This window comes from Arachis hypogaea, chromosome 15 (genome assembly GCF_003086295.3).
Source record: "Arachis hypogaea cultivar Tifrunner chromosome 15, arahy.Tifrunner.gnm2.J5K5, whole genome shotgun sequence".
In the NCBI taxonomy this organism is placed as follows: domain Eukaryota; kingdom Viridiplantae; phylum Streptophyta; class Magnoliopsida; order Fabales; family Fabaceae; genus Arachis; species Arachis hypogaea.
The window spans coordinates 4,524,471-4,548,631 of NC_092050.1; the positions used below are offsets into that span (position 1 = coordinate 4,524,471).

Genomic DNA, 24,161 nt, shown 5'->3' on the forward strand with positions numbered 1-24,161 from the left:
AATATTTTTGTTAACATCTGCCAACTATTATTTATAAGTGTGTTTAATAGAAGTGTCTTTATGGATGTGTCTAATAAAAATATCTTTTTTATAGCTGTGTTTAATAGAAGTGTCTTTATAGATATATTTTTTGGATGTGTCTCTTTATATATGTGTTTAAAATATAATAATTAATCATTGTTGGCAATAAGTTGACAGATAATATGTTGATATCCTATACTTTTTTATTTTGTAAATATTAACAAAAATATTTATTAAACAAAAACATTAATATTATATTTATAAAAAATGAGTTTTGTGTAACACAAATACTTAAATTTTAATTTTTTAATAAAATTTTTAAATAATTCTTACATTTTATCTTCAATCTCAATTCTATTATTTTTTATTATGACTTGTGTCCGTGCATCATCTCTTTCTATTATGTGGAATGGGAATAGATTGGATAGTTTTGCTCCTAGAAGGGGGCTTAGACAGGGCGATCCAATGTCTCCTTACTTATTTGTGCTTTGTATGGAAATACTTGCTTGCTATATATCTCATAAGGTGGTCGAGGGTGTGTGGAAACCAGTTTCTGTCACTAGGGGTGGCCCAAAATTTTCTCATTTGATGTTTGCAGATGATCTCTTACTCTTCTGTCAGGCTACAAAGAGTCAGGTCCAAATGGTCATGCATTCTTTTAACATTTTTTGCAAGGCATCTGGCATGAAAGTGAATCTTAAAAAGTCTAAAGCTTTTTGTTCTAAAAATGTGACTGCTCGTAGAAGAGATATTTTTACTAGTGTTTCTTCAATACGTTTTACTTTGGACTTAGGAAGATATCTTGGAGTTAACCTTAATCATTCCCGTACCAGTAGGGCTTCTTTTCATTCGGTGATTGAAAATGTGAGGGGAAGATTAGCTAATTGGAAAGGAAGGCTTCTAAATAAAGCAGGGAGACTTTGCCTGATCAATTCTGTTGCAGCATCCATTCCTGTCTATCATATGCAGGTATCTTTTTTTCCAAATTGGGTTTGCGATAAATTATCTTCTATGATGAGACAGTTCCTTTGGAAGGGTCAAGTTGATGGTAAAGGTCTTTCTCTTGTTAATTGGAGGACCGTGATCACTCCAAAAAAATTTGGTGGCCTGGGTGTTAGAGATCCTGCGTGTGTTAATATATCTTTACTTGATAAATTGGTGTGGCAACTTTTTCATTGTCAGAACAAGCCTTGGGTTGCTCTATTGAGGGCGAAGTATCTGAGGAATGAGGGAGTTTTAGATGGCCGTGTCCCTTGCAATGCTTCTCATGTTTGGAAGAGTATCTCAAAGGCTTTTGGTGCTCTTAAGGATGCCTTCTCTTGGTGCGTTGGGTCACTTGATCAATCTTTTTGGTTTGACAATTGGAGTATTGAGGGCCCAATTGCTCAAGATGTCCATTTTGTACATATATCTGACTCTGATTTAACTATTAGAGACGTTTGGAAAGATGGTCAATGGAATCTCCATGATATTTTCTCTATCATTCCAGAAGATGTCAAACAGCGTTTGAATGCTTATAATCCGGATTTGAATGCTGGAGAGAGTTCGGGTTGGTCATGGGGTGTGGCATCTTCTAGACTTTACTCAGCTAGGAGTGGGTACAGTTGGCTAGCCAAAAGAAAGTTTGACTGGAATGAGCATGATAATTGGTTGTGGGTATGGCAACTGCATATTCCTGAGAAGTACAAGTTCTTGATTTGGCTCAGTTTTCATAATGCTATTCCTACGGCAGAGTTTCGTTTGGGTCGTGGTTTAGCTTTATCTAGCACCTGTCATCGGTGTCAGAATCGTTCTGAATCAATTCTTCATTGTCTTCGGGAGTGCCCTAGTGCCAAGGAGGTCTGGAACCTTTTAGGCCTGTATTCAGATAACTCGAATATACATTATTGGCTCTACAAAGGTGCAAGGAGTGAAAATATTTTTCTTTTCTTTTCGACCATCTGGTGGATTTGGAGAAGCAGGAATCATGACTTATTTAATATAGATGATTCATGGAGTGCTAGTAAAGTGGTGAGTTTGATTCGTAGTTCAGTAAGGGAGTTTCACACTATTTTTGCTATGCATCAATCTCTGTCTCCTCCTTCAGTTTGTTTGCATTGGGTTCCACCTCCAGTTTATTCTGTTAAATTGAATTGTGATGCTAGTTGGTTTGCTCCTTCTGGCTATGCTGGTTTTGGTTGTATCATTCATAATCCTGATGGATGTTGGTTGAAAGGTTGCACTGGGAAAGTCAAAGTGTGCAGTGTTCTTTTTGCTGAATTGTATGCAATTTGGAGAGGTTTACTTCTTGCTTGGGAGAGTGAATTTCGTGAGATTATTTATAAAACAGACTGTTTAGAAGCTCTTTTCTTGGTAAACCAAAGAATGCTTGGTAAGGATATTCCGGAATGGGATTTGGCAAAGCATATACAGGAGGTTATGAATTGGAATTGGAGAGTCTCTATTCTTTTAATTCAGAGGACTGCAAATAGTGTTGCAGATTGTATGGCTAAAGCAGCTGCTTCTGTCGCGGACATTTACTCGAATTGGAGCCAACCATGGAGTGAGCTTCCACATCTAATAGATTTAGATATGACCCTAGCCAATTAATTTGGTTTTGTCTCTTTTTTTTTCTTTCTTTTCGATTTAGTCACCAAAAAAAAATTCTATTTTTTTTCTTTCCAACTTTTTCATTTTTCAACAAAGATGCTTCTTTTTCTTCATGCACAACTGCATTGTATTTTTTCTTCTCGTTGTCATTTTCAATCGCCAACACTAAGTTCAATTGATTTGTGGTACTTCCTTTTTTCTTCTCCAAAGCTTCAATTACAGAGTCGGTGGAGGGATTCTTTTTTAAAACTTTCTTTTTTCTTTTATCCTTTTCGGTATTATGGGGTGCGAATCTGATATTGTTAGGGATTTGAATTTGTTCATTTGATTCCTAAGAAGGTTGAGTGGGATTTCTCCAAAAAGAATTGTTGTCGGAAAATAAAAAAGCAAGGGCAATGCCTGCTTCCAGCAAAGCGGCGATGAAGAACGAGGAGAAAATGCTAACGGTGGGGGGTGGGGGGAGGAAGGAGCTAAGTTGATTTGGGAAAAATCCTTTAGTTTTTTTGTCCATTGTTTGAATTTGAGAATATACTGAGTCAGAAATTCGGGTTTAGGTGGTAAAAAAAAATAATCCTAAAATTGACACGACGAGACAGAACAAAGGAGCACAATATCAACCTCAAATATGGTAAGAGTGGGAATCGATCCCAGGTGTGGCTTAATATGAGGCAAATTGATTTGTCACTCACACTTTGTCTCAACTACGTCTGTAGTGGGTTAATTAAGGGAGTTTGATTTTTTTTTGTGTATTAAAGGAGTTTGATTTTAGTTTAATGAAAATGTGTTAGTTGTTGGATATTTTTGACATATTGGATAAAATTTTTGTTAAGATTGGACTTTTTGTTGGATTATTGAGTGTGGAAGGATCATTGTAGTTTTATTTTTATTTGTAGGATATATCAAAACTAAATTTTTGTAACATTATAAAGGATTGTTTTAGAATTTGTTTGGGTGTTGTTTTTGCGCGGTAAGTTTTGGGAGAGGTACAGCTTGTTCGGACTAAGGTTGAGCTCGTTTCAATTTGGGTTGGATGAAGCATATGTGATATGTCGATTTTCAAAGAACGAAGGCGGTGAAAACCTGTAAAGACACTCCAATATTCAAGTCAAAAAGAATGTGAAATAAATATAATGCAATTCAGAATGAATAGTGTTGAGTTTAGAAAATTTATATCTAATTTAAATGATGATCAAACATTATTAAAACATTTATTAGAAAAATGTTAATTTGATATTTGCTTCAAATTGTTTGTATGATGGGTGTGTTAGTGTGTAGAAAATTAAAATGAGTTTCCTATTAGGTCAAAAGGCAATATGAGCCCAACTTGTTATTAATCAAACCTTGTGCAAAATTAATATAAGTGGCTGTGCATTGAAATGAAATAAAGAGGATCCAAAGAGGTCCATGTCACAAGCGCACTAACCAATATTGAATGATCAAAAGAAGGAACCCAAAGGTTTTCAAAGCAAGCCACGGTTACCTGCTACATTGTGGAATGGAATTCAAAATTTAAATTGATTAATTGCATGCATAGGTAATCGAAATTCAAAATTAAATTGGGTTTAATATTGTATTGAAAGCTTTGTATCTTCTCTCTCCTCTCTCTTTGCATTCGGTCATATCATTAGTCAGAAAAGAAGATGGAATAAAGAAGAAGTTATCAGAAGAAAAAGTAAAGTAACAGAAAAGCCTATGGAAGAAAGGTTACGAAGAAGGAAGACGTGAAAAAAGGCATGGCAAGATTTTTGTCATTGAAGGCAAGATTTGAAGAAGGGCTATCCGCCTCTGTCAGAGAGAAAGATCTTAGTTGCAAAAGTTCACTTCCATTTTTTGTTCATCAAAAAAAGAAGGTAGCCGCAGAGCTACACGTAGGAAGAAGCAAAAAATGGAAAGCAAGGAGCTGTCCTGGGACAGAGGTTCATCAAGGGTTCGAATTCATTTTTGGGGCCAAAGTCAAGATGAAAGGTTCAGATTGAAGAATTTTGGTGAAAAGGGTTGAAAGAGGTACATGTACGTTGGTTTTGTTTCGGTTTTCTCTCTCTCTTCTCTCTGTCCGAACCGCTGTTACTCTGGGTTGGAGAAGAATTTGCTTGGTTGGACTGGTTTCAACCTTGGAAGCTTTCCCTTCTATATTAAGGGTGAACGGCCAAGGGTTGAGATCAAGGAGAGAAAGTGAAAAACACAGAGTTCTCATAGCTACTTAAGCTTCCTGAGTTCTTCTCCTTTAAAGATGTTCATTTTGTTTTCTTTTTCTTAGTATTATTTGTCTGGGTCTCATGGTAAAAGGCAAACATGTGAGGTTTGTAAAAAAAAAAGCTAGTGAAAAAAAAATGTAGTAATCAATATTAGAAAAAAAAAGTCATAGATATCTCAGAGTTTCTTTCATAGATTTTTGGAGCCGAAGAATTACAATATGAATAATGTAGTGGTGCCGAAGAGGATTGAGACCGGTTCTTTCAGCAAAGTCCCACCTGAGCTCTTTCACCATATCCTTAAATTCCTGTCCTCAGAGGTTGCCTCTTTATATATTTTTGTGAAAAAAATAATAATAAGATGAAGGAGAGAAAACCCTTGAATTTTAGGGTCTACGTATATAGATTGTTTAGGGTTTATTGGCTAACTACTGTTGTTTTTTGATGGGTGCAGGACCTTATTTCTTGTTCCTTGGTCTGTAGGTTTCTAAATTATGCAGCATCCGATGAAGCATTGTGGCGTCGATTGTAAGTAAATGACATCATGTCAAAGTTTGCAGCCTTGCGATTGTTGTTGATAGTTGTTAAATATTTAGCATCTGACGACATGAGCTGACTAATTTGGATTACATGCTCTTAATCCATGATATCTCCTCATTTTGCATCGTCCTTGTAGTTGATGCTGAAGTGATATGAGACCATGAACTGCCATTTGAAGTGGTGGCTCTCACCTCCTATCTCAACTCCTATCAGATTGGGTTTTAGGAGTGGGTTCTCCTTTACTTCAATAGTTCATGTTGATTATGATTCCTTGTTTCATATGATTTGTGATATTAGGTTTTCATGAATCATGTTTATATCCATTGTCATGATAAAAATTATTCAGGTACTGTATGCGATGGGGTCTTCTTCCCCCTACAAGAAAGTTAAGGGAATGTCCATGGAAAAAGTTATATATTCAGGTAATTACTTATTTTGCCCATTTTGTTTGATATCTATTCTTTCAACATTTGTTTTTTATGTATTTATAATAATCATATTTCATCATTTCTCTCATAGAAGCTTGAGTTGAGTTATTCATACATTTTGTTTGTGCATGCATGTTTGTGGATCTTTTCATTTGTCTTATCATTGTGCAGCGTGATGAAGAGGATATGGTTGAACTTGTCAGAAACTGCCAAAATGAGTTTAAGGAGTATTACATTCAAATGCAAGCAGCTAAGCGGAGTCAAGCCCCTCATCCTTCGCAGGTAATGGGAGCCTCCATTAATGTGGAAATATCTACTGATATATTGAGAATGATCTTAGGGAGATAAATAGTTATGGTCCTTGTACCGTTGTTCGTGCTCCCCTGCTGTCCAAGCTATTTGATGAAGGGGAAAGCTGAACTTTATATTGTAATGCCCGTTTGATTTTGCTCTGTGTGTGTATAAAACTTAACAGGGATTTGGGATTTCATAACATTATGCAAATGCTAGGCTGCAAAGTGATTTTGTTGTTAATACTTAATACTATAATGTGTTTTGATGTGAATGCTTCTTGCCTCCATAAAAGATGTGCCTCTTAACTGTTTGTGACCTCCCCTAATTGTATTCGTTTAACATGTGAAGGTGAAGGACGACAGAATAATCCTTGACAAAACATTAGCTGATCAAGTGTCATCATGGAAAAGCAGCAAGGGACTCAGCGATGCAGTGGTAACTGATCATGCTTGTTCTGGGGAAACATGCTCTTACTATGAAATCGGAGATGTATTTATTTGTGAGAAGACCGGGCAAGTTCATGGTATGAAACCTGTTTTATGGACAATGCTACAGTGTATTTTTACATTGCATAAGTTTAAATCCTTTAGTTTAGACTAAATCTAACAATGCAATGTTTCTTTTTCTTTTTCTAGTTTGTGATGAGACTTGTAGAGAAGTAATCATGGATCCCACCAATGAGCTTTTGGTCTGTACAATATCAGGGCACTGTTTCGATAGATTTCTGTCACCATCCGAGATGGAGCCGGATACTGTAGGTCAAAGTCTACTTAATATAGCATAAAATTAATTATCAATAGCATCTATTATAATACTGATACATAACCGTGTACACAGTATAGCTTGTCCTCGTAACGCTTTCTGTTCTTTCGAAACTTCAGGAACAGCAGCAAGGTGGTGCAACTGATGAGGCAGAACCATTTATGGGGTCGGGCCGTTTTGGTAAACTCATCTCTCCCTGTCTCTGGCTTCTGTTCTTTGTTCATTTTTCGGATCAAATCAAATCTTGCACATCCATCTCATTATGTTGCTTCTCATTATATTCATTTTTTCTTGATTGGTGTTCTAAAACTTTTTTTTGTTAAAAAGAATGTAAAAGAAAAAACGTAATATCGAACAATGCTCACAACGGAGAGTTTATTATTGTTAATGATAGATGGTTAGTAGTTATGTAAAACATAATAATGTCACTTTTTCACCGATATTGGTCCATTTTTTCAATGGGATTGAAACCAGTTGAGGATTGCCATTAGCATACCGGTATAACTCCGTTTTATGTTCTGGACAGTTATATTCGTTAATAAAAAAATATATCGAACTAATTTTTAGTTAGTTAATATTAACTAATATCTTTTTAATGTCTTTTTGAAAAAGAAATTTCTTTGATGTCTATAGAATTTTTGTCTAATTTACCTAAAAGTAGTGCGATAATAAAGTGAGACATTTGTTTTAGTTTTTGAATCCGATAAGTAAAATTTAAGCATCATGATACAAAATTATGTCTTATTTAACAGATAATAGACATGTCACCGTATTTATATCTTGATTTTTGATGGATATGAACAGAACAGAGCAAGGAACACATCTTAGGATCTTACTATTACATCGTGTCTGTCAAGTTGCCAATACTTGCCATACTTATTCTCGTAATAATATTCCAGCTTAGAATCAGATTCACCACAACACAAGTTCGGGAGCAAAGAAAAATTGCTCCAGATTCTTTGATCGCAATCATTGCATTAGCTTTGAAAGAAGTTCCTTGTTTAGATGCAATTCCAATTAACTAAGAATTCCTCTTAGAATAATTCAATGAAATCTAATCTCCCCATCCACATAAAATAAATAAATCTGAACACGTTTTAGTTTTTAGTTTGTTTAAGAAATATTACTCCACCATAAACTAAATTAAACTAGTTTAAATTATATAATTCTTATTTTTTTTGGTTACTAAAAGAAGAATTTAATTCTCATATACGATATAAATAAATTTTATATACATCCAATTACATATATCACATTAAAAAAACTTCTTTTCAATTATTGCAGTAATAGTCATTAAAAAAATATTTTATATCCTTGATACATCAAAATTACACTCTTAGGAAAACAAAGTTATGTAATTTTTCATTTGACATGTCTCCTTCTAAAAAAATGTTAGAGTGAAAAAGATAAATAAATCATTGATCTCTTAACTCAAAAATAAATAAAATGTTAATTAATTAAAATATTCCATATAATAATTTATTTTACATCCAAAGGGATTATAATTGGAGATATCATTGTTTCTATTACAGAAGTTATAGAAAATGACCTATTTTAGAATGTGACTTGAAGATTGATTTACGTAATCGGAAGTAACTGAAAAGATTTACAGTGAAACCTACAAATCGATCACTGATTCAATCCGAGTAACTGCAGAGGATATACGTCAACAGAAAACTAAGAGTAATGATACAAACTTAAGTCAAGTTAGTCCTATGTATGAATTGATATTATTTTTTCTCTTTGTTTTGTTTTTCAGTACTATGAAGAGATTGGAAAACCAATACCAAAGGTTGAAGTGATGAAATATCTAAAGAGTAAGCAGTACACGGATGCTAAGGACTATTCACGGGAATGTGAATCTTTTGTGATGATTGCCACAGGACAAAGTAAAACAAGAATACCTTAAGCTTTTAATTATGTGACATACATTTCATCAATTTTGAAAACTCTTTAATCCTCAAAATTATAATGCAGGTGTGCAAGGGACATGTAAGTATGGAACAAGGGTAGATTACATATTATCATCATCAGATTCAACATATAAGTTCGTAGCAGGGTCCTATCTTGTGCTTTCTTCCAAAGGGACTTCAGATCATCACATAGTCAAAGTTGATGTGGTTAAAGAAAATAATAGCATTCTAAATAGTAGTCCTCGTGAAGAAGAAAATAATAATGTAACAAAGATGCAGCAGAGAATGAAAACACAGCCAAGTCCATCAAGTTGTATATGGAACAAAAACACATATGGGAGAGATATAGATTGAGTTTCTTATTTTTCTTTTTCTTCTCTTTAATTTGCTTACATTAATCATTGCTGAATTTAACTATAGTTTCGAAGATGGGGCAGTTCAGTTAGTTTTAATTTGTTAATGCTTCCTAATCCTCTAGTCATATGTGTTCTGTATAAATCTGTGTTTCCTAAAAGACAAAAGATTTACAAGATTATTGAGAGGCAAAATGTTATGTCTTACACATTTTTCTTTTGTTATTTCTTTTTGGAGTTGTATAGCTTTTGGTTTTTGATTTATGAACTCAAACAACCATTATTTATTTATTTCTTTCTTTTGTTAATAAGAGTCCCATTGCTTTCATAACATAATACAAATGGGGAATAGTAGAAGGCTAATATTTTTAGTGTAAAAAGAAAACAAGAAAGTTGATTAGTGTTAATTCAAATATAAGGTAAAAACAAATAAATATTGATTAGTAGAATAAAAATATCTAAAGAATCTTTTGATAGACTATAGGTTATAGTCAAAGAAGTCACAAAACTTGGTACTTGCATTACCATGGGACATGGGTTGCTGCTGTTTTAGTTTTACTCAAAGAAGTCAACGCCTTAGTAATTGGTGCTATTGATTTAGAGAAACTTGACATTAACTCCAACATTAATGAGTCAAAGTCGAAGACTATGGACCATGATCAAGGTACATATAAAGATATACATAGAACAGAGAGAACAATGACTCAAACAAGATGGCAGAAGAGGAATCCATCATAGAAGAGGTGGAAGAGTACACCAAGAACGCGGGGTTTCACCAGTTTCAGTTCCGTTTATGAAAAAGCAGAACCATGAATACCCCTTATTCAAGCCAAATAAAAAACAACGCATATCACAAAACATTAAATTCATTGTACTCCTATGGTTCACAACACTTGCAAAGACTAACCACATTCACCAAATATTACAAACACGTCAAAATTTAATGTTAAACCTGCCAATAACAACTATGTCACATTCAGAGATTAAAGCATACTTTCAAACACTAATAGGAACGTACCTGCTCATCTAAACCTACACCGCTGCGTTGAACCCAATCATCCCTGCTCCTCACATTCCACTGGCACGTTCCCTCTACAACACGGCTGCAGGACCCCATCCTCTCTGAATAAATTGAAATCATAACAACAATTAGCACAATTGGGTATACTTAATGTGTCGTTCACTTTTTCGCTTATTTCACCAGGCTAACAACATCTACTTTACAGATTTTAAAGTGAAACTCACCTATTGCTGTAAATACAACGCACTTTGTCGTACTGAGTATTTATCCCACCAACTTCGTCTGCCCAGCACTGTACCCACCACGCCAGGAACCGTTCAATACCTGACTACATCCACTCGATGAACACATTCAAATGACACAAACACAGAAATGGAAGACCCCAAAAACCACCACGTCGGTAAACCACCTCCCTCCTCTTTGTAAGCTCCCTACTATTGCTCCAACAATCATATTCTTTGGAAAACACAGTTTTCTTTTTATTAAGGCATTCGGCAGGGTGGCCTAAGATTGAGCCGACCCGGAATCACACCCAAAAGACAAATACGATGTAAAACAAAAACATAACAACAACTACACTCCCTCTTAGTGGAACTTACCTCCCCAATCCCGATGCACATAAGCCTACCGCACTCCTTGAATGAATCCAAGGCCCTACCAGATAAGAACCTTGCTGCTTCAATAGCGGAGGGAGACGGCGACGCAAGGAGTGAGCCACTGGAGAGAAGGTCGCCGGGGAGAGGAATCAGCTGCTGGAATATCTTAAAATCGGCTCTTCTCCTTGGGAAGATGACAGAACTCAGCATAGCATTATGCATCTCAACATTGCGTTCCTTTAACAAACATCCCGGCAGCATCAAAATTATACCTTCTTCTTCCTCACACTTTCCTAACCTTCCAATCCTCCATAACGGTGGAAAATATCATCTATCCAATACAGTACAAATTTGATTACTTTTTTAATTAATTACAAATCTTCTTCTTTTTTTTTTTTGGGTATGAGAAACTGAGAGAGATTAGAGTTCTTGGAGAGCATCAACGAGATTGAAGCAATCTCCTGCGGATCGAAAAACCTAACTCTATTAATTACAAATCTGATTAGTTATAACTTTTTTATTTCACATATTTTTTCTTTTTCTTTTTCAAACTCATCATACAGTTTGGGCTAAAAATTATCAACCATTAATTAAAAGAAATAAGTTAGTCCAAAAAAAAAAAACGGATATACGATCAAAGCCCATTAGCCAAGAGCCACCACCAGCTTATTCCAATTCAGCTATCTCATAATAAGCTTTCTTTGAGGATTATCTTTAGCCGTTTCATTGAGTGTCCTTCCATAGTCTTTTTGGTCTTTACACAATATTATACACAACAACTTTTTAATTGGCTACCTGATAGTACTTGTCATACCAATGTATCAGTAAAGTGATTGTAACACCTGAAAATTTTCCTATAAGTTAGTAGTTAGTGAGGAAGCCAATAAGATCCTGTGCCTAAAATCGAGGAGGGGCAACAATTTCGGAATATCCACGTGTCAACGTGTGAGAGCAGCATGCAATGCTTTGACGGTTATATAACAACAAACGCGTACGGCGTGCATATCTTATTTCGCGCTCAAATTCATTCAATAAATACTTCTTCCTCTATTTCTAAAGATCCTCCAATTTCTTCACCCACTTCTTTCAAAATCCCTGATTCGGTAAGCTCCTTTAATCCCCTTTTTATTTCATTTTGTAAAATTTTCATCCTTGTTTTGGAACTTCTTGTTAACAAAAATTTGATATTGCTATTGGCTTTTGCATGCAACACTAACATTAAGATCCAGATCGAAAAGATTCAAAAACGGTAATTATTTTTTCACTACTTAGTTTCTTCTTGCAGTCACATCGTTTCCATATTCGTTTTTAGTGCTCTGGATTTGGATTTTCTTCGCGATTTACGTTCTCCTTCTAATTCGTTTTTTTCTATTGTGTAGTTTTAGTTTGGAAAATTCGGTTTCACGATCTATGCTAGGGTTTCACTCAGTATCTTGTTTTTAGTGGATTTAGGTCTCCGCTCTTGCTAATGCTCAACTGTTTGATGATGATGTTGATGTGTTGCGCTTTTACATGCTGCTGTGTTGTTAATTTTGAAGTTTCTCACTGTTTAGTGCTGATTTGAGTTGTCTTATTTTGCTCAATGTTGCCTGAACCATATTGATTGGCTGCTTGTTTTACCTGTTTGATGTAATTTGGATTCATATGAGTTATTTTACTGCTGATTGCAACAGCTCAATCCTGAATTCTAATTCGTTTTTTTCTATTGTGTAGTTCTAGTTTGGAAAATTCGGTTTCACGATCTATGCTAGGGTTTCACTCAGTATCTTGTTTTTAGTGGATTTAGGTCTCCGCTCTTGCTAATGCTCAACTGTTTGATGATGATGTTGATGTGTTGCGCTTTTACATTCTGCTGTGTTGTTAATTTTGAAGTTTCTCACTGTTTGGTGCTGATTTGAGTTGTCTTATTTTGCTCAATGTTGCCTGAACCATATGAATTGGCTGCTTGTTTTACCTGTTTGATGTAATTTGGATTCATATGAGTTATTTTGCTGCTGATTGTTTATCCGGGAACGTCCAATTTACTGCCGGAATGCTTTTCTCATTTTGTTCCAGGCATGACGCACAGCAGCGATGACGACGTTCTGGGGCTTGGAAATAAAGCCTCTGGCAGCAAGAAGAGGTCGCCGCCAAGTGACTCCGAAGACGACAACGAAAGGGAAGACAGGGGATTCCAATTGGAATCCCCAGAAAATAAGAGACCGAGAACTGCAGATGAAGATGAGGATGATCCTAATCCGGAGGTTTTTCCAGACTGTGATGCTCAAGTCTTACATCTGATGAGTACGGGAGTACTTTTTGTTCTGCTAGTGACGAGGTAATAAATTAATTTTGTTTTTCTTTATCTAGTGCAGAAGTAGCAGACTGTTAACAAATTCATTTTATTTATGTTAAGTGGTCCACCTACTCCTAGGCAAACCACGCAATTGAACGAGATAAGGGCACACCGTATCCTAACTTTCATACTGAAATCGGGGTCCATCGGGACCCTCCTACATTGTCCTCCTACGCGAGAGGACGCCCTTCATACTTTTCCCCCTCATGTCCTTCCACAGGAAATTGCTGACACAGTAGCTAAATACGCGGATTGAGGATATGGTAATTGTTTTACTCTTTTTGTTTCTTCACAATTATATTGTCTGTTTATATTATTAAGCTGATTTTGTTTTGTTTGGGCTGTATTTTGATCAAAGTGTTATGTTGTTGTTTCTTTCTTTTTCTTAGATTTTCAGATTCCACAGAGCATTCATCCATAGCTGTTGGAAAGCTTTGGGAAATGTTTTAGGTCATGATATGAGAATGCTCATTGTTTGTTTGATTTTGGGAAATGTACTATGTACTACTGAGATGCTGCTGAATTTTAGAGAAGTTTTGTTTTCAAAACTCAATCTTCACTTTGATTAATTGACATGGTATGCACGCTTTTCGCTTTGAATGTTGCCTAGGCCAATTAATCACTACCTTGGCTTGTCATTTCTCTGTTTAGTTGAGATTTCCCATTCTTATATTTTACTAAGCTGCTTCATATTCTTTATTTCCACTCATCTTTGAAGAGTGTTTGTCTGGACCCAATTGCATTAAATCAAAATAAAAAATCTGAATTTTCTCTTCGAAAATAGTAATGGTGAAAAGAACAAGCATTCTACTCTTGAAATAAGATTGGTCTCTTTTCTTAACATCTATGGGAAATACAATTATACAATGCCTTCTTTTCTCAATTATAATGAATTTAAAGTGCATCAAAGGTAGAAGTATGGTTGAAGATGCACATTACAACGTTAAAGCAAAGGATTGAGAAATTACAATGAAAAAGTATATCAAAGTATGATTGTTTTGTTGACAATGAACTCGAGACGTTAACTTGGGTTTAATGGAATGTACAAAAATGAAAAATTTCAAACAAATTGATTGTAGTAGCTGTTACCGAAAGTCCAAAAGGTTTCACTTTACCAACTACTTTCGATGATTCTCATTGAAACCTAGGTTCTTTAACACACATATAGCAATATGGTCCACCCAAATTGAAGACTAAAGACACTTGCCTCCTCAACTTTCTCATACACTCTCTTAGTGTGTGTTTGATTTCAGTTTACAAACGGGAGTTTGCATAGAAGTGATTTTACAAAATTAATTTTGATGAAAAGTAAGTTTGGGTTAACGTAATTTTTGTTTGGCAATTTTTATATCAAAATTGATTGTAGTAAAATAAATGTTGTTTGGATTATACTACTTAAAATCATTTTTAGATGAAAAATTACTAAAAGAGACATCAATTTAAATAATTTTTTACATATGCAAAATCAAAATACTAACAAAAATAATATAAAAATATTTATCATATAAATAAAATAAATATAATAAAAAAATAAAAATATAAAAGAGAGTACTATAATATAAAAGAGAGTACTATAAATTTTATAATGTCAAAAAAAATATTCTATAATTTTTTTAGTACGGTTAGTACTCTTTAATTTAGTATTATTTTTTACTATAAATTTTTATTATTTATGATTTTGTTGTTACATATAATTAATTTCTTATTTATTTTGTCCTTTTTTATAGGATCATAATTTATATTATACAAAATTTTGATAATAAACGTAGTATATAATAATTACAATTATAAATTTTACAAAGTCAGAATAAAAAATTTAAAAAATTAATACAAAATAAAAATAGAGTACTTTAAAGAATAGAAAAAAATCATACACATAAGAAATAATAAAAATTCCATAAAATCAACAACATATATCATATGAACAAAAAATATAATAAAAAGTAAATAAAATTCGTATGAATAAAATTAAAAAAAAAATAAAAAATTTCATACGCAAGATACTGCATAGAAAAAAAAGAATTCATATAAAAAAAATAAAAATATCCTAAAAAAAGTCAACAACATTTGTCATATGAATAAAAGAAATACAATAAAATAAATAAATAATCCAAACAAAAATAAAAAAAAATTCATAAAAAAATATACATATAAAAAATAGTATAATAAATGATTAAAAAAACTCATAAAAACATAACATGAGAAATCAGAACACTACACAAATAATATAAAAATATTTATCATATAAATAAAAAATATAATAAAAAATATAAATAAAAGATACAATAAAAAATATAAAAATTAAAATATAAAAATAAGTATTAAAAATAATAAAAAATTAAAATATTTAATTTGCTAGTGATTAAAACAAATTTGAACTATTTTAATGAAAAAAAATTTGGAACGAATAACTATGAAGAAGTAAGAAGAACTGTAAAAAATTATTATGAAAGTAATAGTTATTAGTATCTTTTTATAGAAGAAAATGAAGGATAGGATTAGTAAAAAAGAAATAAAATTTCACTTAATTTTTCAAAGACAACAAGCAACCATGAAAGTGAAACGCAGAAGCTACAAATTTTAGCTTCTCCTAAACGTGCGTTTAGAAGCAGAATCACTTCTGCGTTCAGGAAGATAAAAATAGCCAAACAACAAAGTAAAACTTTCAAGAAGCTCAAACGTGCTTCTCTTCTCTCCAACGTGTTTGCCAAACACACCCTTAATCTTCTTACAAGCTTGCACATGCAGCATAATAAATGTTGTGTTTGTTTACGGGAACATGATATTAAGATAGAGACATTGAGATATAAAATTATATTTAATAAATGAGATATTAATAGAAATATTGTATTTAAAGATACTAAATTAATATATGTTGTATCTATTTTAATAAGAACATAGAAACACTTATTTTTTATTTTTTTATTATTCTTGTTAATTTTTTATAATTATATTTTTATTATTATATTTTTCTTCTCAATTTTTTTTAATAAAAAATAGAATGAATTAGATTTTTATAATTTATTTTATTTTATTACCAAACAGAATACAAAAATACTAAATTTAATATCTTTATCTTTTATATCTTATTTTCAATGTCTTGTCTTATTTTCGTAAACAAACATAGCCAAATGATTGTTGGGCGACCTTGGACAACCCTAGTTAAAATTCTATATGTCAAGAAATTAAAACAAGCGGTTTAGTTTTATTGTTTATACAATTATTTAATCATATTGGTGTTTTTTTTTATGACAATTCACGCAGATGGTTATTTTTGTGGACATAACATTACATAATTAAAAACACATATTTAAATTTATTTTATGCTAATAATGTATTAAAATAAAATTATTAAATATTTGTTTGGTTTGTGTTCATTTGTTTTTTTTTTGGAATTACAAAAAGACAAAGAATTAAAATTTAATTTTTCCTAATTTTCTATAAAAGAATCTAAGCACAAAAAATATTAAAAATAAAAACAAAAAAAATCGAGTAAAGTATATTTTTGTTTTTGAAATTTATTAAAAATATCCGTAAGTTTGATTTTATTTTAATTTTGTTACAAAATTTTCGATTTGTATCAAATATACACTTAACAGTTAAATTTTTAAAAATTTTAGAACCAATTCAATAATAATACATGACAATTATGTCTGATTTACTTATGTTAAAAATTAATTTTATAAAATTATTATTGAATTGGTTCTAAATTTTTTGAAAAATAACTACTAACAATATATTTAATACAAATAAATTTTTTTGAATAAAATTAAAATAAAATAAAATTTAAAAAAAATGTAATAAAATTTAAAAATAAAAAATATATTTTGCCCTATCTTCTTTAACCAGACGTTCCATGATTGTTTGAAGTGCACAATGCTATAATGTATATCCCAAAATGTAGCCCTCCATTCTCGTGAATCATATTACTACTACACATTAATTGAACCTTCCAATCTTTTGTTTGTTTACCTTCTCTTTGCATATTCTCTTGAAACTATCGTTTCTACGTAGGCCCTTGCCGGCGAAACCTTCGGCAATTTTTATACTTATTTATTTGCATATACCTTTCAACCTTTCACACTCAAATTTTCTAAATTCCTCACCCACTTTAATTTAAGTAATATGAATGTCTATACGAGTTATATTAGAGAGTCAATAACTTAAGTTACTCCATTTAATTTAATATTTATAATTTTACAATTATATATTTATTATATTTAATATTAATTAATTATTCTAACAATAATTAATGAATATAAAATAAAATTAAAAATAGTTAAAATACAACATAAAATAATTTCAAACTTCTTTACACTGATTTTTTATTAGCTTTTAAATATATTTTGTCAATATATTACAAGTTTTATTATTCTAAGAAAAACAATCAGTACTTAAAATTCTACTTTTAATATACTAGAAGTGTGAATGTTGATTAAAATTTTAAATCAACTTGCATAGATTAAAATTTTCATGAAGCATGGTTAAAGAATTGAAGAAGCAAAGTTTGAATTGAAAACAATAAACATTAATTTACTAGAAGATGTTGGAAATTTGGAGAATAACCAAGAATATTCAAGAGAGTAGTATAACTACAACATTCTACAACAATGAAGAAGTTCAAAATCAAATTGAATTGGAATTGAAAGGAAGTTGCACTCATCACCTCCATACTAGAAGAATCATGAAGTGCATTGAAAGGTTCAAGATTGATGACTAAGCTTAATGAAGAATTTTCAAGATGTGCTAGAAATTACTTATTTGAATAGTCAAAGGAAGAAGCAAAGTTGGATAAGTATGTGTATTAAGAAGTTAGTAGAATCATGAACTTTTAGTATGAAACTTTGCCTATATAAAGGCATATATGCCTTATGTATTTTGTGTGTTCATAATGAAATGGGTATGTTTGGTAAATTCTCTCCCTTGTTTTATGAGTGTTAGTGAGTTTAAGAGATGAAAAATATGATAGCGTCGTTTATATGAGTGAGTGATCCTAGGGCCAATATAGTGTGGGTATTATACTTACATTTGGTATCAGAGCTGGTTAATCCAGCGCCTGGTGTTTGAGAGTTTGTGAGGTGTGAGAGAGTTCTCACATAGTTGTTTATTCATAGAGTCAGTATGGCAAACACTTTTAATATTGTGTGGTCCGGTCCCAAGTTAGATGGGAAACTTGATTATAGTTATTGGGAGACTTTGATGTCCACCCATTTGAAGGTCCAGAACCTGTGGAATTTCATTGAACCAGGTTTGCAAGAAGGAGCAGATGCTGCCCAACAAAGGAGAGATCAATTGGCGCTATCTCAAATTCATCAAGGAGTAGATTATACGGTGTTTGGCAAAATAGCAAATGCCAAAAATGCAAAGGAAGCATGGAACACGTTGAAGCTGTCATACAAAGGTGTAGATAAAGCTCAGAAAGCAAAGCTACAGTCTTTAAGAAGAGAATATGAAAGGTACGAGATGTCTAGCTCAGAAACCGTTGAGCAATATTTTACTCGTGTTACAGATCTTGTCAATAAGATGAGAGTCTATGGAGAAGATATGCCCGATAGCAAAGTGGTGGAGAAAATTCTTCGCACCATGCCGATGAAGTATGACCATGTGGTGACTACGATACTAGAGTCCCACGATATGGATACCATGACGATTGCAGAGTTGCAAGGAACCATGGAAAGCCACATCAGTAGAATACTAGAGAAGTCTGAAAAATCAACCGAGGAAGCCCTGAAAAGCCGAGTGAATTTCAACAACGTTGCAGAATCAAACCGTACACAAGAAGGACGAGGTCGTGGTTTTAATTTTCAAAGTAGAGGTAGAGAAAGTTTCAGAGGTAGAGGTCGTGCCAATTACAACCAAGGAAGTTACAATAATTTTACACCACCTAATCAAGGAAGAGGTGGAACGAATTTTAGGCCTGTCAACCGAGGAAGAGGTCGAGGCAATTTTTATCAAGAAAGAACCAATTTCAACTATTTTCATTGTGGAAAGTATGGACACAAAGTAGCAGATTGCAGATTCAAAATGGTGAATAACAATCAAGCACACGTTGCAGAAAATCAGCATCAAAATACTGATGATAATTCGGGTACTCAGACTTTATTTTTTACAAGTAATTCATGTGCTGAAGATGAAAATATATGGTACTTGGATAATGCTTGCAGTAATCATATGTCTGGTAGAAAGGAGTTATTTTCTTCATTAGATGATTCAGTTAAACTATTATTGAAGTTTGGTAATAGTACAAAGATCCCTATTGAAGGAAAAGGGCACATACCAATCAGATTGAAAGATGGTTCTCTGAATTATATTTCTGATGTTTTCTATGCTCCTGAACTTGATTACAATTTACTGAGTATGGGGCAATTATCTGAGAAAGGATATAAGATGATAACTTATCGTGGATATTGCACTGTATTTGACAACAATTGAAGGTTCATTGATAAAGCAAAGATGACTTCAAACAGAATGTTTCCGTTAAAAATTCAACATGTTAATCCCTCTTGCATGAGTTCTGTGATACTTGATGATAACTGGTTGTGGCATATGCGGTTTGGCCACTTTCATTTTTCTGGCCTAAACTACCTGTCAAGAAAAGGACTTGTTTCTGGTCTACCACGGATTCATATTCCCAATTGTATTTGTGAGATTTGTCAACTGGGAAAGAAGCACAGAGATCCATTCCCTACAGGAAAGTCTTGGAGAGCTAGAAGATTACTTGAAATTGTGCATTCAGATCTCTGTTCTATAGAAGTTCCAAGTAATGGTGGTAGCAGGTACTTTATCACTTTTATTGATGATTTTAGTAGATATACATGGGTATACTTTCTGAAGCAGAAATCAGAAGCATGTGATGTCTTTAAGACATTCAAGGCGTTTGTCGAAAAACAAAGTGGCTGTAAAATCAAAATTCTCAGAACAGACAGAGGAACAGAATATCTTGCGTGTTCAGAATACTTTAAGCAACACGGAATTCAACACCAACTAACAACTAGATACACTCCTCAACAAAATGGAGTTGCTGAAAGAAAGAACAGAACCATCATGGAGATGGTCAGATGCATGCTCAAGTCAAAACAAATGCCTAAAGAGTTTTGGGCAGAAGCAGTCGCAACAGCAGTTTATATTTTAAACAGGTGTCCAACAAAAAGTGTTCGTGATAAAACTCCAGAGGAAGCTTGGAGTGGAAAGCGGCCTTCCATTCATCATTTCAGAGTCTTTGGGTGTATTGCTTATGCCCACGTACCAGATCAATTAAGGAAGAAGTTAGATGACAAAGGCGAGAAGTGTATCTTTATTGGTTATAGCATAGACTCAAAAGCATACAAGTTGTACAATCCAGTATCAAAGAAAGTAATCATCAGCAGAGACGTGACGTTCGACGAGAAAAACATGTGGAACTGGGACACAAAGACAGAAAAACATCCGATTGTAATTTCAAATACATGTGATGATGAAGAAGAAAGACAACCAGATGCAACCGAACAACCTGAATCATCTAGAAGACCTCAAAGAGAGAGGAGACTACCTGCTAGATTAGCAGATTATGAAGTTGGCAATGACAACGATCCGTCCGATGAAGAAATCATAAACTTTGCTCTATTTTCAGATTGTGAGCTGTTGAACTTTGAAGAAACATTTTTAGACAACAATTGGAAGAAAGCAATGGATGAGGAGATTCATGCCATTGAGAAAAATGACACATGGGAGCTGACAGATTTACCAGCAAATAAGAAGCCGATTGGAGTAAAGTGGATTTACAAGACTAAGTACAAACCCAGTGGTGAAGTTGATTGTTTCAAAGCAATATTAGTTGCAAAAGGATACAAACAAAAATCAGTGATCGAGTATTGTCCAACTGAAGAACAAGTTGCTGATATATTTACAAAGCCATTAAAGATCGAGTTATTTTACAAATTGAAGAAGATGCTTAATTCTGCAAGTTTGATTTAAGGGAGGCAATGTTGATTAAAATTTTAAATCAACTTGCATAGATTAAAATTTTCATGAAGCATGGTTAAAGAATTGAAGAAGCAAAGTTTGAATTGAAAACAATAAACATTAATTTACTAGAAGATGTTGGAAATTTGGAAAATAACCAAGAACATTCAAGAGAGTAGTATAACTACAACATTCTACAACAATGAAGAAGTTCAAAATCAAATTGAATTGGAATTGAAAGGAAGTTGCACTCATCACCTCCATACTAGAAGAATCATGAAGTGCATTGAAAGGTTCAAGATTGATGACTAAGCTTAATGAAGAATTTTCAAGATGTGCTAGAAATTACTTATTTGAATAGTCAAAGGAAGAAGCAAAGTTGGATAAGTATGTGTATTAAGAAGTTAGTAGAATCATGAACTTTTAATATGAAACTTTGCCTATATAAAGGCATATATGCCTTATGTATTTTGTGTGTTCATAATGAAATGGGTATGTTTGGTAAATTCTCTCCCTTGTTTTATGAGTGTTAGTGAGTTTAAGAGATGAAAAATATGATAGCGTCGTTTATATGAGTGAGTGATCCTAGGGCCAATATAGTGTGGGTATTATACTTACAGTGAATAAATTTTATACATATTTTAGTTACGTCAATAATTTTTTTTATTACAATTATTAGATATTATTTAAAAAATAAATATAATTAAATTATTGTATTTATTTTTTTAGTGCATCATAGTTAAACTCATAACTAAATGCTTATGGAGACTCAAATCCATAACATTCAACAAACTCAGCTCTACTTCACATTATGTGTCTAACACTGAGGATGTCATCATATTATTCAAGTTCTAAGTAGCACAAATTGATACGAATTACTAATTTGCCAAGAGAAAAAAAAATGTGGAGAGAGTGAGGGACTATATTATTCTTACAATTTAAAAATTTGTATATGCGTTTTTAGTTTCGAAAAACCAAGTTATTTACTATTGTTCTAATAATTTGTTAGTATATGTGATAAACATAATTATCCATTTTTATTTTGGGGAATTCTCCCACTTATAAGCAACCGATCGATGCAATTTGGTAAAATTTGTTGAATATGAAGCAAATGTGTTAATGGCAATCACGTACACAGTCTAACTGCCCCCATATAAGTTTCATTTTATGGAGCAAGCTTTATAAAATAAAAGACAAGAGCAGGCAGCAGCAATATCTGCTTCATATATTAACTTTTTCACAACAGTCCATATGAATTTAATAATGGCCATAGGTATAGCGATAGAGGCTAAAATTATTTTATACCTCCCTTCAATAAGTCTAACTAATAATAAATAATTGTTCCAAAGAAAGTGCAAACACCACCCCTTTACCGTTCATCTTATTAACTAGTTAAAAAAAATGATAAGGCTTTTTAATGGGTATGTCCGATAGATTCTGTTTGGTATGAAATACTTATATTAAAACGAAGATGTTGTAAAATAAATAAATAAAAAATATAAAATAGAAAAATATAAATATACTCTTATCTTACTATAATATAAGTAATTTATTTATTTACTAATATTATAAATATTATAGCTTAAAACTACAGAGAGATAAGAGAAAGAGTTTATTAACAGAGAAGAATATTATAATTTATAAGAGAGAAAGTGAAATATTTTATTGCTGTGTGTAATCTTTTTTGTATTAGGTCATGCTTATTTATAGGCGTGCAAAAACATTGCTATTTGGTTTCATTAATTTCATTTTGTTTTGAGAAACTAAATCCTCGTCCTAAAAAAGAGTGAACCGCCCATTAAATGGGCATCCACATCACCAGACTTATCTTAACAGAAGAGATTGTGTTTGGTATGAAATACTTATATTAAAACAAAGAGATGGAAAAAAAATTGAAATTTAGTATTGTGTTTAATGATTATAGATTAAAATTAAAATTTTAGTTTTGAAATACAAAATTTCAGTTATTTCAATATTTCTAAAAAGTGAGAATATATAGAGCTGAAATCTTTGGAGACGAAAACTAAAATTTTACTAATATTTCTTTCTTAAATTACCCTCTATCAAAATTTAAAAATTCAACTCTACCCTTTGATGAAAATTACTTAGGACATTCTCCTACATTCTTTCTCTGTACAGTCACTCTCCTCAAAGCATGACATCATCGTCGCCACCAGGACCAACTCGTCATCGTCATCGGAATCACTGTGACTTCCTTCTTTCTCTCTTCTCCTTCTTCTCTTCCTCATCCTTGCACCGCTAGTGTTTACTCGCTTCTCAAATCCTTCTTTGTCCTCTTCTTTCCGTATCTTGTCTTAGCTGCCTTGGCTTTATCGTACCTCGTCTGTCTCTGTCTTGTGCTCGTCTGCCTACTTCTTTCATTTTGTCATTGGGTCGAGTCCTCTACAAGCTCTGCTCTGCTCTCTATTGTCGATGGCTTGCTCTTTAATGGCGCAACCCGACCCTTACTCGTCATTATGCCGTCGCCGTCGCTCGTCCCTATGCCATTTTTCATCTTTTTCTATGAGTCACTAATTCCTTTGTTAAGGGGATTAGGAGTTTTGTTTTTATTTTCATGGATTATTAATCTAAGTTTTATTTTATTTTGAGGTTATGCATTGATCTATTTTTAAGGTTGAGTTTTCATTCTTCATTCTTTAAAGGATTAGTAATATTGGTAAATATGCTAATTCTGTTTTAAATTTTGTTTATTATTTTAAAAAATTTAATATCGGAATTACAGTTTGAATATTTTTTCTCATTACTTTTTGATTTGACTAGGAATAATATTTTAAAAAGTGTGCGACGTTATTTTTCTTTTAACTCTCAATTGTTTATGACTAGTTTAAATATGTGACACATACAATACTTTTTTATAAAACACCATCTTTTATATATATATATATATATATATATATATATATATATATATATATATATATATATATATAAAGGCTGTAAAATTAAAATTAAAGTAAAAAACGACAACATTTAACCCTAAAATTTTCATTTTTTACAAACACAATTACAAAACCTCATTGAAGATATTGCAAGAAGAGAAGATTTTTTTTCAAGCTAGCGTTGGTTCAAATAAAATTATCATACTACAAGATTATAAGAAAAATAATAAGTGACCTACTAAACTTTACAAGAATAATGCTTCTTATTCTTTTATG

The 24,161-nt window shown here is 32.4% G+C and overlaps 2 protein-coding genes and 2 long non-coding RNA genes across 10 annotated transcripts; 3 read left to right on the forward strand and 1 right to left on the reverse strand.

The window, feature by feature from the left end:
• The first annotated feature begins 4,979 nt into the window (after nucleotides 1–4,979).
• LOC112747715 (F-box protein SKIP31-like) lies at nucleotides 4,980–9,317 on the forward strand. Of its 4 annotated transcripts, none has more exons than XR_011872721.1 (9): nucleotides 4,980–5,122; nucleotides 5,257–5,330; nucleotides 5,689–5,764; nucleotides 5,942–6,052; nucleotides 6,413–6,587; nucleotides 6,700–6,822; nucleotides 6,946–7,006; nucleotides 8,586–8,715; nucleotides 8,804–9,317. XR_011872721.1 is itself a non-coding variant. In XM_072217552.1 (8 exons), the coding sequence occupies exons 1-7, from the start codon at nucleotides 5,024–5,026 to the stop codon at nucleotides 6,969–6,971; spliced, it is 684 nt and encodes a 227-aa protein (XP_072073653.1). In that variant the 5' UTR covers nucleotides 4,980–5,023; the 3' UTR covers nucleotides 6,972–7,006; nucleotides 8,586–9,105. The 4 variants fall into 4 exon arrangements, 2 of the variants coding, with proteins under 2 accessions (XP_072073653.1, XP_025651678.1); XR_003814148.2 differs by having other exon boundaries at nucleotides 6,700–6,818; XM_072217552.1 differs by having other exon boundaries at nucleotides 8,586–9,105.
• On the reverse strand, nucleotides 8,717–11,203 carry LOC112747716 (uncharacterized). Of its 2 annotated transcripts, none has more exons than XR_011872723.1 (3): nucleotides 10,338–11,203; nucleotides 10,111–10,214; nucleotides 8,717–8,914 (listed from the first exon to the last, which is right to left on the reverse strand). It is a non-coding gene; the product is annotated as an uncharacterized lncRNA (long non-coding RNA). The 2 variants fall into 2 exon arrangements; XR_011872722.1 differs by lacking the exon at nucleotides 8,717–8,914 and adding an exon at nucleotides 9,807–10,044 and having other exon boundaries at nucleotides 10,338–11,167.
• Nucleotides 11,204–11,402: 199 nt separating this feature from the next.
• LOC112747717 (uncharacterized) lies at nucleotides 11,403–13,644 on the forward strand. Of its 3 annotated transcripts, none has more exons than XR_003174957.3 (5): nucleotides 11,413–11,812; nucleotides 11,933–11,958; nucleotides 12,765–13,026; nucleotides 13,105–13,307; nucleotides 13,434–13,644. It is a non-coding gene; the product is annotated as an uncharacterized lncRNA (long non-coding RNA). The 3 variants fall into 3 exon arrangements; XR_003174959.3 differs by having other exon boundaries at nucleotides 11,691–11,812; nucleotides 11,939–11,958; XR_003174958.3 differs by lacking the exon at nucleotides 11,933–11,958 and having other exon boundaries at nucleotides 11,403–11,812.
• Nucleotides 13,645–18,165: 4,521 nt separating this feature from the next.
• Nucleotides 18,166–19,476, forward strand: LOC112747757 (uncharacterized). Its single transcript, XM_025795946.1, has 2 exons — nucleotides 18,166–19,132; nucleotides 19,250–19,476. Exons 1-2 carry the CDS (start codon nucleotides 18,166–18,168, stop codon nucleotides 19,474–19,476), a joined length of 1,194 nt encoding a protein of 397 aa, XP_025651731.1.
• Nucleotides 19,477–24,161: the final 4,685 nt, after the last annotated feature.

What these genes read in the sequence shown, in the direction of transcription:
- LOC112747757 (XM_025795946.1), top strand. Translation starts at nt 18,166, where the DNA reads ATGGCAAACACTTTTAATATTGTGTGGTCCGGTCCCAAGTTAGATGGG. An exon ending in AAATACTGATGATAATTCGG is followed by an intron (nt 19,133 to 19,249) that starts GTACTCAGACTT and finishes TTTCTTCATTAG; the next exon opens with ATGATTCAGTTAAACTATTA.
- LOC112747715 (XM_025795893.3), top strand. Translation starts at nt 5,024, where the DNA reads ATGAATAATGTAGTGGTGCCGAAGAGGATTGAGACCGGTTCTTTCAGC. An exon ending in TTAAATTCCTGTCCTCAGAG is followed by an intron (nt 5,123 to 5,256) that starts GTTGCCTCTTTA and finishes TGATGGGTGCAG; the next exon opens with GACCTTATTTCTTGTTCCTT. An exon ending in GAAGCATTGTGGCGTCGATT is followed by an intron (nt 5,331 to 5,688) that starts GTAAGTAAATGA and finishes AAAATTATTCAG; the next exon opens with GTACTGTATGCGATGGGGTC.